Genomic DNA, 15,445 nt, shown 5'->3' with positions numbered 1-15,445 from the left:
AAAAAAGAGTTTCTATAGAGGAGTCATCATGACATTTTGAGATAAATGTTACTGAAATTTTCTGCTTTTTTTTTGGTTAGGGTTTTAAGAAAGATAGCATGCACATTCTGGAATGGGGTAARAATTCTGCTGCAAACTTACTGGATGCCTTCCCTGTTTRTGGATTTGTTGTTTCAGGCACATAAGAAACATGTTAAYTTGCTGTTGGTTAAGTGAGTTTCCTTGTGAGAGAAAAGCTGCAGGGACCACAGAGTTGCTTGCAGCCCCTACTGATATTAGATCTTGTCTAATATCATGCCTTGCTGTCCACAATTAGTTATACTGGCAGATTCCTCAGTTCTTCACCACATTCCATTTCAAATCCAGCTTTTAACCACTCACAGTGCACATACTTGGATCTGTCAGAAATTCTTTGTATTTCAGCCTTTGGTAAATTTGCTATCTAGTTATTGGCCACGTGTGAATAACTCTGAGATGTCAGAATGGTAATATGATATTCTCAAGAACATATGATGTTCTTTGAAAACTGAAAGGTCATTGACTGAGGGAGAGTCAAAACTGCTGAGTTTGAACTCTGCCAGCATGGTGGTACTCTGATCTTTGATGGAATCTTTTTTTAGTGCTTCCAGGATTCAGATKCTCTAAATACAGATAATTCTGTTGACTTATTCTCAGATAGTGAAAATTATGCAAGTGGCAGGAAAAGAACCCATCAAAATTTAAGGAGCTTAGACATTTCTGTTGGAAACTGAATTAAAATTCTACTYGCCTTCTGAACAGTGAAGTGGGAAGCGACTGAACACTGTTCAAACTGATGGTACTGTTTTTAAAGAAGCTCAATTCAGGCTTAACTATGGATTTGGTGCTAACAGCTTCACAATACTTCGTTTATTTTATGAGAACTTTGAAGTGCATGATTACTCTTTGATTAATTCACAGTTCTTAGGTTGACTGTAATGAAAAATCTGATAGGAGATTGGAGTAGGTTTAGATTTGTTGACTTGGTCAGGACAGTAGACGTATGAATTTGGAAATTCATGTGGGGAAAATAATATCCTAGATACTGTTTTGGTTCCTCTAATCTGTCTTGTGCTTTATTTTTCTTAAAAAAAAAAAGCAAAATTTTAAGCATATAGTTTCTTACCATCCATAATTTTTAGGCTTTAGTCTGAAATTGGAAACACTTTCATCTCCATTAATTATTTTTAAATGTTTCATGAGTCTTTCAAAGAATGTCTTTAAACTAGAAAGGGATGCCTGATTTTTTTTAATTTTGTACTTRCCAAGTTAATAAAACAATATAGAAAATATTCTGGAACATAAATTTTAATTAATTATTTTATTTTTTCTATTATGTTCCTTTTATTTTTCTTTCACACCTAAATGTCATCACTGCTTTTTCTTTTTTAGTTGTATAATTCCTTTCATTGGGTCTTATGTTGTTTTTATTTCTTTTTTTAAATTTGTGGAGGTTTTGTTTCCTTACCTGTTTTCTTTAAGACTTTCCAATGGAGAGATGGAATAAAACCCAGCAAAATGTATTTGTAGTTGAGGTCCAACACTTAATTCATCTGAAAGGAAGAACTTTTCTTTAATTGAGATGTATGCATTCCTAAGTGAAATTGTAGCAACAGAGTTAATCATTGGTAACAGGTAGTTTTCAAACACTAGTCATCTAACTGAAGATGGAAGAAATACATAGATCATWYTTTTTTCTCTTGCTTTAGTAATTATTCTAATAAATCACCAATTTGTAAGGGATTTATTTCCTCACTACCAGTATTACTTTACTTTTTATAACTTTGGACCAAAGGTCAGACTGTATATATGGTAAGAGAATTGAATTTAATACTAAARTTTACTTTATGCTGATGGAACCCTACTTAATGTTTTGAAATGATATTGCTTTCCAGCTAATCAAAATATATTCAAAATATTTTGTATTTACTGTGTCTTATCTTCCACCTGGCAAGAACTTTCCATTATGTAGTTATTTAAATCACTCTATCATTAGAATTAAATGTTGTYTTTTGTTTTTGAATCTGTCAAATTTACTAAAGTACTGTATTTTTCTTCAAAGAAAGAAAAGCTTCCCAAGTATGCAAGTTTTATTTCTTTAACAACAAACCACATTATTTCTATGTCTTTTGAATCTTTACCTTGTCCCTTGCTCAATTCAGTCTGTAAAGCATAAACTGGGAGCAGGACATGAACCCAGGAACTGTGACTTGAAAATCAGGAATTGTGGTCACTTGATCCATGTTTGCTGTTGAATGTTTGTGAAATGGCACTTTGACTGCTTTGTTAACAGTACAAATGTAGCAAAAGCCAGTGGAGTCTCAGTTTAGTTTCCCAGCATGAAATGTTGAGAATCACTCATTCTGACTTTGGTTTGTTCAAACTTTASCATACAAACCTACTTACAGTGCTTCATTCAACAGTGATGGTATTTTTAAGCAGAAACAAAAAAAAAATAGCCTATGTATAGTTGTTTTTTTGTCTCATTTTATGTTGATAGCTGTGTCCTCACTAACGTTGCAGACAAAATCCAGCTTTGTTTMTTGTGATTATTTTTCAGTCCTGGTAGGTTTGTCCTGTTTGCACAGGGGATCACCATCTTTTCAGATGAGCCAGCTAGTTTGTTGAAGTGCTTGAGAATGAACACTCCTGATGCTGAAAAACAAAGTTAACTGTCTATACCTGTAATGTTTAAATTGGGTGATTTTTGAGATTTAACTGGTTCAGTTGGTTTGTTTTTTTTCTAATGTCCCTTATCACTTTCAGCTATAGAGAAAAYAGTGCATCCCATGAACTTGTTTAAAACCAAAGTAATTGGTCAGATATGATCACAGAAAGGCTACTTTTTATATAAGACAACCTCTGTTTTTTATTTAGTTGTGACTTGGAAGTGTAGTTGCTGAGTTGGGTTTAWTTTCTTTTAATTCTATTTATTCAGTAAATAACAGTAAATAAATTCAGTAAATAAGTACACTTGCCCTGTTCTCAGAGCATGTGTTTTCCAGCTTTGCCTGCTGTAGAAGATAGGGAAATACCTTCTTAGTTCTTGATTTCATAAGTTTGTTTTTTTTTAGTTTTAATAGCTGTTTTGTTGGACAGATTGTCCATTTTGTTGTTTTTCATGTAGAATCTGATAGTGACAGGGAGGTGAAYATAGACCTGAGCCTTGCTATAGAAACCTGACACTCTTTAGTTTTAAAGGGTGCTGTGAATATTATAGTTAAATGACTCAAGGGACAAGGGAYAGTGTTTTATTAGATTTGRGGCCATTTCCTGTCATAAAATAGCYATTGGGGTAATATAGSAAATACAGTTTTTCCTAGCTATGTTCTGTTTTGGGAGTTGACAGCTGTTTATTCATYACAGCCATCTTTCAGCAAGTTCTAAATAACAAATAAGAAAATATGAAATTGCAAAATAGTGACAAACTAAGTAGGGTTTTTTTGGTCTTTGAAATGGGTATGGTCAAATTAAGAAATACTTTGCATGTTAATTATGCTGARTGTCAAATACTAAGAAAACCAGAATTGTTTCAATGCAGCATCATTCCATTCCTCTTTGTCCAGATGTATTTTCAGATAGTCTTCAAACAGTTTTTTAGCACATTGTTTTTTCTTATTCCTCACGTGACTTTTTTTTCCCCAAGGTATTTATTAATGCTGTACATCCTGAGCTTAAACAGGAAGAATTAAACATYTTGTGTTTTGAGACTTTCCACTTAAATAAGAAGCAAGGCAATATTCCCCAGATTATTAAGTTCATGCTTTCTAAAAACTTTTGTTTCTAAGATTGCTGGTGCACAGCTGTATGACTGGAGTCTCCAAGGATATATTGCTTTGGAATCTCTTTGGAAGGATAATCCTAAGAAGAAGAAATCAGGGGAAAAGARTGATAAGGTAAGAAGTCTGAGGAACTTGATTTCTGAATTTACCACTGCCTTTTCAGACAAAAAAATTTGCAAACAACAGTGGATTTTTTTCCACCATGACTTTGTTTTTTTTGGTTTTTTTTTTCTGAAGAGAAGTATTTCATTCTGTCTTTCTAAGCTGTGGAAAAACATTAGGTTTACTTCAAGTTAAACTTTTGCAACTGCTGTTTGGAAGTTTCTTTTAGTATAATCTGATACAGATAAGCAAACAGACTTCTAGGAAATGTATGCAGATGRCTTAGTGAGGCATAGTGTGGGAGACTGGAGAGCTGAGCAAGTTGAATRTGTGCCAGGGGAAGCCTGTAAGGTGTTTAGGTWTTTTTTTWAAMTGCTGCTTAAAGAAATAGAAAATCRAGTATGTAATGTAAAGCTTCTGTGGTTTTAAATTCACTTCTAAGGTCACTGTGTCTGGGAGGGAGATGTTTTGGAGATACCAATTGCACTTGAATCAACTGTGGGGATGGGATTGAGTTCCCAGGATAGGGCTGGGTGTGGGACTAGTTCCAAACAAGCTGGGTTGGAGAAATGATCACATGTCCTGGCAATTGCTGAGTCTTCTGACAGTGGAGACTTTCATCAGTGGAACTCAYCCTGCATTGGCCCAAGGCACTTCAATAAATGCACTTGCATAAACAAAGGTTAGTTAATCATTCTGTACCTTTCCTAAAACATAGGCTGTCAAAAAGAAACTCAAAAAAAGAGGCAATGTTAAAATATTTCAGAAAGACAAACTGACAGCATTAGCAAAAAAATAGCTGAACTTTTTATTTCGTTGTGTCTCAGGTTTTCTAAAGGAAACACGTGGTTGTTATTGGAAGGCAAAAACTTCTGACACTTTCATCTTGTTATTAGGCTTATTCAAGCACTTGCTACCTCAGCAGAGAAGCAAACAGCATGCAGAAGTGCAGAGACCACTAAATAAACACACTTCTTTCTCTTCCTCCTTGCAGAATATTTAAATCACACCCCTTAGTTGCCAAAACATGTTACTTGCACAAAGGAGCAAAATGCCAACTGGTTGGTGTCCTCCTAAAGCTCATCTCATTGTTCAGATAACTGTTGGTGTGAGCTGTAAAMTGTCTAAATTAGACAACACAGAGAAACCCTGTGACTCAAATGAAGAAACAGTATCCCCTTAGATGAAACTGCCTTCATTTCCCATGTTCACAGATCTTTTACCACTGAGGCAAACAGTCCCACTGGTGCTTTGTCCTTTGAAGTTGTTAAAGAGAGGATAATGTCTCCCTGGTGTGCAGAGAAGCTGAACAGCAGTTGTAAAAAGTCACATGCTTTTGTCTGGGATGTGGACTGAGAAGTGTTTTTAGTGGAAGGAGTTCCTTGTGATGCTTCCTTTTGGGTTGGTAAAACCATACAAAACCCACAGGTGTGAATTTGGGTGGGTAGGAGTGGGATTGTTTTGTAATAATATGGATTATTAGCACCACCAAATCAGTATCAACTTTGCAAGCAAAAACAATTTCTGCTAAAGTTCCACTTTTTATTGGAGGTTTTTACTGATACAGAAGTGTCGTGGGAGAAAATGCTTTTAACWATCATATACTAAAATTGGTAAAGCATTCTAGGATAGATTCTGTGACTTCTGCCTTAATTTGACAACCTGTGAAAGAATTTGGTGGCTTTTGTATGCATATTTCTTATTGTACTGKACAGCTAGTTTCCTTAACTAGTGAAGACAGGTCTGAATGTTACTCTGGAGTTGTTGTTGCAGCAGATGTAACCCATTTCATGAAACTATGCCAGAGCAAAAGACATKATTTTTGTTTTTGTGACATTTGCTCCAGCATTTTCCTGTTGCTACACAAAGGATTCTTGCAAAAAGTCCAGCAATATATGGGTGGCTCTTCTTGGCTTCTGATAATTTGTTATATTGCTCATAATTTGTTTGATAGTCATAGGTACCACAGCTGTGCATAACTTCATGTTTGTGCAGCAATATGTCATTAAAATGAATGTGGTATGTTAATTTTCTGAGGGTTTTATRAAACAAAAACCCGTGCCAAACTGAGGTCATGTCAACTGAATTCTGAATTCTGCCAAGAAAGATGAATTCTGGGACCTTCTGTGCCTACATTTGAAAACACTGTGCCTGCAGCCCCTCCATATAGGAAATCAGTCAGATCAAGGTTTTTGATGTGTTGTTGAAGGATGCAGCTCTTCCAGAAGTCAGGATAAAATCCATCTGCTGAAACTGAAGCATGTCAAAAAACAATTTTCTTCACTTAGTTCTCACTTTGTATTGTGTGTTTACCATTTAAATACTTATGCTRTATTTTTAACCATTTTGAATTCTCTCTCTTCCCTCAGCCTTGCATTGGCCATTCCTTGTTTCTGCTGAAGCAGCCAAATTGTGTAAAACCAGAACAACATYACAGCTCTAAATACAGCCTTCTTTTCAGCCCTTGTTCCTTGTTTCTTGTGTTTGCTCTTTCCCATTTTGGCCCAAAAATAGTAAGATCTTGCAGAAAACTAATTTCCCTCTCAACTTCAGAAACTGAGAGAAACTTTTATGGGATATTACTTAATTTCCAGTGCTTTCTGGCATGCTGATGGACACTACCAGGGACTTAGCAATACTAATATGTAATACATACCATTTTTAAACCCATATGAATTTACTACACATATAAAATGCATAAATATTTAAAAACTGTCTCTGTGGCTATTCTCTGGGTATTTTACTAAGTGCTAGTTGGTTACAAAGTGTTTCCAGGGGCAAATAGGTCTCATCTTTGGCTAATTTCCTTTACTTGCTCAGAGCAAGTGTTGAGGAAATTGTGGACCAGAACCTTCCTCACCTGAAAGCTCTGGGGGAAATTGTAGTGTCAGTGTTTTGACTGGGGAGCTGTACCATCAGCATCACAGATTGTGACCATAATAAACTTTAAATTGTGTTTTAAGAGAGTTTTWAAGTCACTTGTGTTTTGGTCATCTTTTAAAACACAACCTAAGCATCTGAGAGAGCTTCTTGCTACAGAAAATACTTGTCAGACTTGGCTTTGGTAGATTTTGAACAGGCAGGCAGAAATTTGGTCATCTGAAGTAAAAGATAAACATCTACTTGAGGCAGAAAATGCTGTTTCCTGTCACATGCCCTCCTTTTATTGTTTGGTAGAAGAACAACAGTATAAAATGTGTAAGAAATATTACTTCTTTTGGAATAGATCCTTAGTATGGGCAGTGGGGAATGCAGATGTTTTAGAAGTGGGATGGGCAGAAAGAATCTACTCTGCAAAAAAGTTGGTCTCTTTAAGGGCAACTTAGAGCAACATTTTTGAAAGAACTTCATATTTTTATGAGAGTTAAGTTCAAGGTCAACTTGAAGAAGTTAGTGATTGACTGGGGGAGGATGAGTAAGGTTCTCTTTATTCCAAGCAATACATTGCAAACAAAAGACAGAAGGTAAATTATTAATCTGTGAGCCCAGGTGAGCCTTTTTTCTTTTGCAGCTGCCTTTTTTTTTTTCTTTTTCTGGTGGCCAGACTTTCCATTTCAAGAGTCTTCATAAGCATAAAAGAAGTATATCTACCTTACCTACCTTTGAAGTTATGATTTCTAAATTTAGTGTAAAAGGGTCTCACCATCTGCCAGACTTCTGAGATAGCAACAGAAACTTCTGCACCTGGCTTGGCTGAGAGGGAAAAAGGCACCGCACATTTGGGGTTTAGTTTGCTTTGGGGTGTTTTTCTTTGTATGGGAGGAAAATTTTCAGAGTAATCGTGGGTTTTTTGTAAAGTTTTTGTTTAAAGTTTAGGGCTCAATGTATTTCTGTTAGATACTGTATGAACTAGGTTGGGGTGTTTTTAATCACTCATGCTGAAACTGTACAGTCCCCTTAGTTCCAGTGTCATTTTTAGTTTCAAATATTGATTTTATTTTTTTTTAATCCCAAGGAATTCCAGTGTATTGAAGATTATATAATGCATGTGTTATGGAGATTTCTTATCAGTCACCTTTCACTTGAAACAGTCARAAACACAAGAATGCAAAATATTTCCTCTTCTGCTGTGGGATAGAGCTTTGATGTGTGAACTCCTCTGGCTACCAAGATTTGTTAAAGTAGAAACACTGTCTTGAATATGTGYCTTCTTCTGATTTTGAGAGGGTATCCTGGCACAGAGGAAGCCTGTCTTCTGAGTCATTGATCTAARCACATTTTTTACTTCTGACCTGGTTTTGAGCATGCTAGAGGACTTTGGCCCTTTTTTGTAAAACTGTGTGTGCCTGTGCCACAGGAAGTCCTTTTCTGGCTAACTGACATTACTGCTTGAGCACTTAGGCTCACTGTTTACATTGTGGRCATATACAGTGGATGGAGTTCAAAACTTCTCAGTTTCTAATTCRGCAAATGACTTTGTGTGAGGAATGRTTGTCTATCAGTGGATTGACTTGAATTAAATAACTCAGGCTTAATAGTTCTACTGAAGGCAAGCCCTGTGATGGTATCTCCTGAGCTCACAGAAACAAAGGAATTTAGCAAGACCCCTATTTTCTTGTGTCTGCTTTGGATTGCTTTCCTCTTTCAGCCCATTAAAGAAAACAACTTACCTAGACCTAATAATTGCTTTTTACAAGTTAGAACAAGAAACTGGAAAAACACAGGCTTCTCTTTTCTTGATCTTGTCTCTGATCTTCTCAGAGCTTATTTTTAGTTTATTTGTTCAGGATTGTGTAAACCTTGAGATGAGGCATCATTAGTCAGATTATTCATTGTGAATTTTAGCAAAATGTCATAACATACAAGTTCCTGTRCAGGCAAATTAGACAGTAGATCATTATTTTGAAATGGGTGTGGTTTGTGGATGTGATTTCCTCTCCTATGAAATATTCAGGGTAGTAATCAAAACAAAATGGGTTTTTGAAAGAACAAATTACCTTTTAAAGGTCTTGCTAAGCCTTTTTTGAACAAGAYATTTCAGAAATACCTTCATAATTGAATATTGATATATTGAGTCCATATCTCCAGTGCAGCATATGCAGGATCACATAAACTTGATGCTTTACTGAGTTTAATTGGTAATGTATAARTTTGAAAACATTCTTTAAAAATGTTTTCCAGTCTCTTCTGGCTTCTTTTGTAACATTTTCCATCACGTTTAGCATTATAGAATGGTTTGGGATGGAAGGGATCTTRAAGATCATCTAGTTCCACCCCCTTGCAGGAGCAGCTTCCACTAGACCAGGTTGCTCAGTGCCTCACCACTTTCACAGTAAAGAATTTCTTCCCAATATCCAATCTAAACCTGCCCTCTTTCAATTTGAAGCCATTTCCACTTGTTCTRTCCCTATATGTTCTTCTGAAAAGTCCCTCTCCAGCTTTTTTGTAGCCCCCTTTAGGCACCAGAAAGCTTTTAGAAGTTTTCCYRAYGCCTTTTCTTTTCCAGGCTGAACAATCCCAGCTCTTTCAGCCTGTCTTTATAGAAGAGGTGCTCCAGCCCTCTGATCATCTTTTTTGCCTCCTCTCTGGACTCCCTCCAACAAGCCCACATAGTTCTTGATGTCCTGGGCTCCAGAGCTGGACACAGAATTCCTGCTGGGTCTTCCAAGGGTGAGGCAGAACTGCTGCCCATGCTGTTTGTGATGCAGCCCAGGATAAGGTTGGTTTCTGGGCTGCAAGGGCACGTTGCTGGGTCCTGTTGAGCTTCTCATCAACCAACTACCCCAAGTCCTTCTCCCCAGGGCTGTTTCAATCCATTCTCTGTGCTGCCTGTGTTTGCTCTTGGGGCTGTCCTGACCCAGTGCAGGATCTCACACTTGGCCTTGCTGACGTTTGCCCACCTCTCAAGCCTGTCAAGATCTGGCATTTCCACTGGATGGCATTTCCCTCCAGGGTGTTGACTGCTCCACAGCTTGGCAAACTTGCTGAGGGTGCCCTCAAATCCCACTGTCCCTGTTAGTGACAGAGATGTTAAACAGTGCCAGTCCCAGCACTGACCCCTGAGGAACACCACTCATCACTGCTCTCCACTCAGACATCAGACTGTTYACTGCAGCTCTGGGTGKGACCATCCAGCTAATTCCTTATCCACTGAGTGCTGCATCCATCAAATCAAGGTCTCTTCAATTTAGAGACAAGGATGTCCTGCAGGACAGGCTCAAGTGCTTTGCACAAGTTCAGGTAGATGACATTAGTCACTCTTCCCTCATCCACTGCTTCTGTAACCCTGTTGGAAAAGGCCACAAAATTTTTCAGGCACACTTAGTGAAAAAAAAACACTAAGTGAAAAAAACCACACTTCACAAAATTAGTGAAGCCATGTTAGCTATCACCAATCATATCCTTATTTAARTCATGTTGGTAAAAATAACTTCCTAGAATAAAGAGGAAATGCCGTTTAATTTCCATGTGTAGAATTTAAGAACAATTGAGGGTGGGTGTGACCTCTTATCATTTCACCCAGCCCCCTGTTCAAATCAGAGACAATTTCAAAATTAGATTTGGTGGTTCAGGCCTTGTGCAGTCATGTACTGAATATTTCCAGGGAGGGAGATTTATAAAATTCTCTGGGAAATGTGCTCCAGTGATTGGTGGTGTGATACATTTATAATTTTTTTGTCCTTTGATCTAAGAGAAATTKGTCATGCTCCTCTGTCCTTTTCTCCATCCTTTGAATGTGAACCTCTGAGAAGAACTTGGCTCTTCCTGATATTTAAATGCCCTTAAGGAACAGTGGATAGGATTTAGGTTCCCCCTTTGTCTGGTCTTCACAAATTTGAACAGATCCTTATCTCAGCCTGCCCTTATGTGTCATATGCTTCAATCCCCAAGCTGTGTGTGGCCTTTTAAGTATTTTTTTATTGATATCTATTTAAAGCAACAGTCAAGTGCCTGTTTGTTATAGCATCTTGGCAAATAGATAGACCAGACTCTGTAACAAGCTTKTCTTCATTCTTTGATTTCTGTCATTTATGTTGGGGAAAGTGTGAGAACACTCTYTAAAAGGATATGTGCTAAAAGAGACCTATTGTGTAAATCCACACAGAATTCAGAGAATGCAAAATAGCAACTACTCTGTGGGTATTCATCCTCTGTTATTAATACAGGCAAAATGAGTCAATTAAAACACTTCTGTTCAACTACTTGTTCTTTCAAATCCTTTAATTGCTTGGCTACTAAAAGAAGACTAAAGTCTAGAAAGTGTTTGGTAGATCATATTTGAGTGTATYATACAGAATTAGTCTCATGAACCACTTGATTTTGTGAGACATTTTTGTTTCAGCTTATGAAGAGGGTTTCTGTTCTGGCAAAAACATTAATCGTGGATTGCCTCAATTGAAATTTTGTGCACATTTTTTTCTTCCTCAAGGGTGATGCAGTGGGTGACAAGCCCCTGGAAGTCCATGCTGCTTCAAGTAAAGAACAAGCCAAGAAGTAGAATGTTTSATCACCTGGCATCAAACAGGTAAAGGATAAAGACTGGTAATATTTTGTGGCTAAGCAGCAGAGTAACTTGGAAAAGCTGAACATTTGCAAGTTCAACTTGTACTTACCTTCTTCATAATGATGAGGAAAGTGGGGACAGATGATTTTATTTGTCCTAAAATTTGTCAAGAATGCGTGCACTCCTTAACATATATTTTAAGTTAAGGAACCTAAATTCTTAATCTGTAGAGCATAACAAATAAATATATGTCTGCTTGAAGGGTTCTGAATTAAGTGAGCAAAGCCATGTGATTGTAGTGTTGTTTGGTTTTGGCCTTTTGTTTTCTTTTTCTTCCTATTTCTGCCTCCCACACCAAAAGYCTCTTTGCTTTCTTTGTCACACTTGTGCAAGTACTGGGGTGGGGAAAGGAGCCTCTTCCCTGCTGATAAGTTTTTTCTAAAAGTTTGTCAGTGCCAGAGTGCAGCATTGCCTTGCAGCCTATAACATTCCCCAATGTGCCTGACCTTTCATATTAATAGAGCTCCCAAATGAGTCCTGTTGGGAACAAAAGATGGAGGAAATGGAGGCAGAATTTTTGAGTTCTCCAAGGCAGAAACTCGAGCTGAGATACCAGTTCTGTTTCTGACTTGGCCTCAGGGCTGTGTTCAAAACTCCAGCAAGTCCTATGGTTACAGTTTCTAGAAAAGCAAAACAGAAACATCCTCTTGACTTTATGATGGTTTGGTTTAATAGGATAAAAATTGCTCTGTATTTGAGGCTTATTGCAAATAATTATAACATAATTAGACATAATTTAGCACAAAATGTCTGATGTCTGCTCTGTTATCAGTTGATAAAGAATGTCTTTTCTGAACATGTTTTATGCTTAATTCTCTTTGCCCTGTATTATTTTTGCATCATGTTGAAAACTTACTTTTCATCAGAAAGTAATCCTGGCATTGTAGGGATTCCTCATAATTTTTGTATGCAGTATTCAGTTTACCAGAAAAGTTCTCTATTTTTTTTCCTTGCTGCCAACTGTGTAAATAGAGTTCAGACTTGGTGAACTGAACCAATTTCTTTTTCCCATGCATCACCATCAGTCACATGTGTTTGCAGACATGTGGGGTGGAATGCACCCATCTGCTGGGCAGCAGCCTTCCACTGTTACATGGCAGCTTTTAAAGCAAAACTAGTTTTTAATKCTGGCTCCCTTAATGTGTTTTTAATTCCTATAGCTAATTCTCACAACAGCAATGTGAGGTTGTTGATTGACTGATGTACTGAGTACCTTAGTTTTACCTTTAGATCTATGAATATAGTCTTTAACAATGCAYGTTTTCCAAGTAGTTTGTAAAATAAAACCTAAAAAATAATAGGAGGATTTAAWTTTTTTTTTAATGTAAAGAATCCCAAGAGAACCAAGAGGAAGAAAAGCCTCTCCAGAATTCACTGAAATACTGTTGTGCTTATTGTCAACTAGGATCGAGCTACTAAATGATAAAAAGACAAGAAAATTGAACTTTTGTTAGTGACACTRCATAAATATCAAGATCCATTACAAACAGCAATCCATAAATAGGTTTTATTTTATTTTAGAATTTTTTTCCTATGAATATTCATTCTGTTAGGCCTTTATTCAGTTTTTGAAATGTCAGCCTTTTGCTTCAGGCACATTTCCTTTGTTTGGGGAARGTTTTAAGAAACTGAAGATAAATTGCCCCGGTGCTTGAAGTACCTGGGTGCTCCTGGTTTTGAAACCTATGTGCTTCACCTCATGTTGTTTGTGGATGAGACACATGAAGGAAACTGCTGAATTTTTGACTTAGAGCAAGCAGATGGTGAAAGTTCAATTCAGTATCAAGTTCAGCTGTTCTGCGGGGGTGGCAGTTTGTTACTTTTGCTTGAAATTGAATCCAGTCATTGAACTCCATACCCAAGTCCAGATGTTTTGTTGGATTTGGGTGATGCCAAAGGTTGGAGAGCACTGCTGTGATCTTTGAAAAGACACATTTTTTTTGTTCTGGATGAGATCAGTTGTGAAAGTCTCATTGCATTTTCAACTGCTGGTAATATTCCTAGTTGTGTGTGGTTACTAAAATAAAGACAATCCCATTTCCTCAATTATTTGTCACAGTGTGGGACTCTGAGCTGTGAATGGTCAACCAAGGCCAAAATCATATTGGTTTGGAGACAACAACATATTTCTCTATTCCAAAACCCATTGCACCTCCTTTATTATAGTTTGTCATCAAAAATTATATGCAAACTTCAGCTCAAACCACATCCCACTGTGGAAGAAGCAAGCTTTAATTTTATCCAGCTGTTGTGTTTAAGGGTTTTGTGTTTTTCCATGAAGATAGCATATCTCATTTTCACTCTCTTCCAGACCTATATTTATGTAATTCTGTTTCTTTGAGTTAAATTGCCCTAGTCTTACACCAGAGTAAGTAAGATTAGGAAAACATGCTTTTGATGAAAATTTTAAAAAGTTCTTTTTGARAAAGTTGGTTTATTATACAAGATTACAGTTGGTGTTTGGTTGCTGTGTAGTGTTCTTTTTCTTTTGTATTTCCATTTAGTTCAACTGTGGGAATCAACTTCTCTTGARCAGACATGGTCATTAGTGCTCTAATGTCAGTAATATGAAGAGTTAAATATCTCTACTGCAAGCAAATTGGTATTGAGAATGTTGCTCAAACAGATTTTGATCAGCTTGCCACATCAAAGAAAAAGGTTTTAATTGCACTTTAAAAATGGAAATAAAAGGCCTGTMATAAATTTAATTCTGCTTTATCTCTCCTTCCCTCTCCCCCTTAACCTCTGTCCCCTTTCTTTGGCTGTAGGTGACTAAAAATATAGATATGAGCWACAATTTCCCAAGAACAAGATGAAAACCATCTGAATTCATTTTGAATGTAACTAATCTGCCTTCTGCCTCGGGACAGTCTGATGATCTGCTGCTCAGGCTTCTGGTATGGTTTCTGTGAAAGGACACTACATGTTTTGGGTCAGGCTTGAGRCTTCATCCTCTGTTCTGCAGAGGGATTCAAGTCTGCCCATGCTTGTCCCATTGCAAGATCAACATTACAAGTAGCAAGTCTCAAAATCCCTCAGTCTCTTTATTATTTATATATAAAATAAAATTCCAGTTACACAAAATGGTCTTTTTTTTTTCCACTCCTCTTGTCTTTAAACTTACGGATGTGATGTTTGCACAATCTGAAAGGTTCTGGAGGTGGTGTTGACAGTGTTTTTTTTACAAGTGAGGAAAAGCTGAAMGTAGTAGGGTGTTTTGGCTAACATGAGCTCATAGAATTAGGAATGGGGACAATTACAATGACTCTTGTGTTTTGTCTGAGTCCCCCCCTCCTTTCTATACAAGTGCTGTGCCTCATCAGTGCCTGGGGAGGTGTGTAATGAAGCATCTGTGAGTTCCTGTCTGCTGGATGGATGGGAATGGAGCTGTTAATGCTTGTTCTTGTCTTTGCTTGAATGGGCAGCACAATGGGAACCAGAACATGACYGTGGTGGGAACCAGCTATAGAATAACTTGGCTGTTTCCTTATTCCCAGCCAGGGCAGGGGAGGAAAAAGTGATGCGGAGGGAAATACAAAAGGATTTCCAGCATTTTGAAATGTTCACACAATAAAACCCTTTCATCATTTCTTGTCATTTCCATGAGATTTTCTTCTTGGGTCTGATTACTGTGAAAAAAAGTAACTTAGAGCATTTAAAGCTGTGTTGGTGAGCCTTAAATGCTCTTTTATTAATCAGTGAATATGAGGAATGTGGGAAGGATGAAATGAAATATGTGTTTGTATGATACATTAATTTTCTAAAACGATCAGSGAAGAAAATATGAAATAAATCAGATTCAAGATGCTTTTAAACATCTTTGTTATTCAAGGTTAAGTATTCCAGCTGAGCATGTTCCACAGACTTTTAGAGAAAAACAAACAGACCTTGGCAATGTGAATGCCAGTCTGTGTGGGCATTATAAAACAGGCCAACCCTTTTTTAGTACAGGCAGTAAGGCATGTGGTTGCCTCAGGCAGAAAAACAGTATCTCCCAACATGTTCAGTGCATGTTTTTATGATTGTTTTAGGCTGGTAA

At 37.1% G+C, this 15,445-nt stretch overlaps 1 protein-coding gene across 3 annotated transcripts in view; it reads left to right on the top strand.

The window, feature by feature from the left end:
* The window catches only part of APOO (apolipoprotein O), a 27,864-nt gene extending 12,890 nt beyond the window's left edge, over positions 1 to 14,974 (top strand). For all 3 annotated transcript variants that reach the window (XM_057375472.1, XM_057375470.1, XM_057375471.1), the window contains exons 7-9: positions 3,807 to 3,914; positions 11,272 to 11,367; positions 14,175 to 14,974. In XM_057375472.1, coding sequence (XP_057231455.1) covers positions 3,807 to 3,914; positions 11,272 to 11,340 — 177 coding nt within the window. In that variant the 3' untranslated portion in view covers positions 11,341 to 11,367; positions 14,175 to 14,974. The remainder of the gene's footprint in view (positions 1 to 3,806; positions 3,915 to 11,271; positions 11,368 to 14,174) is intronic.
* Positions 14,975 to 15,445: the final 471 nt, after the last annotated feature.

The sequence above is a fragment of the Malurus melanocephalus genome, unplaced genomic scaffold (genome assembly GCF_030028575.1).
Source record: "Malurus melanocephalus ecotype Western Australia unplaced genomic scaffold, MMel_1.1 scaffold_250, whole genome shotgun sequence".
Classification (NCBI taxonomy): domain Eukaryota; kingdom Metazoa; phylum Chordata; class Aves; order Passeriformes; family Maluridae; genus Malurus; species Malurus melanocephalus.
Note: the sequence above shows the minus strand (reverse complement) of the source record. Positions and strands in the feature narration are given on the sequence as shown.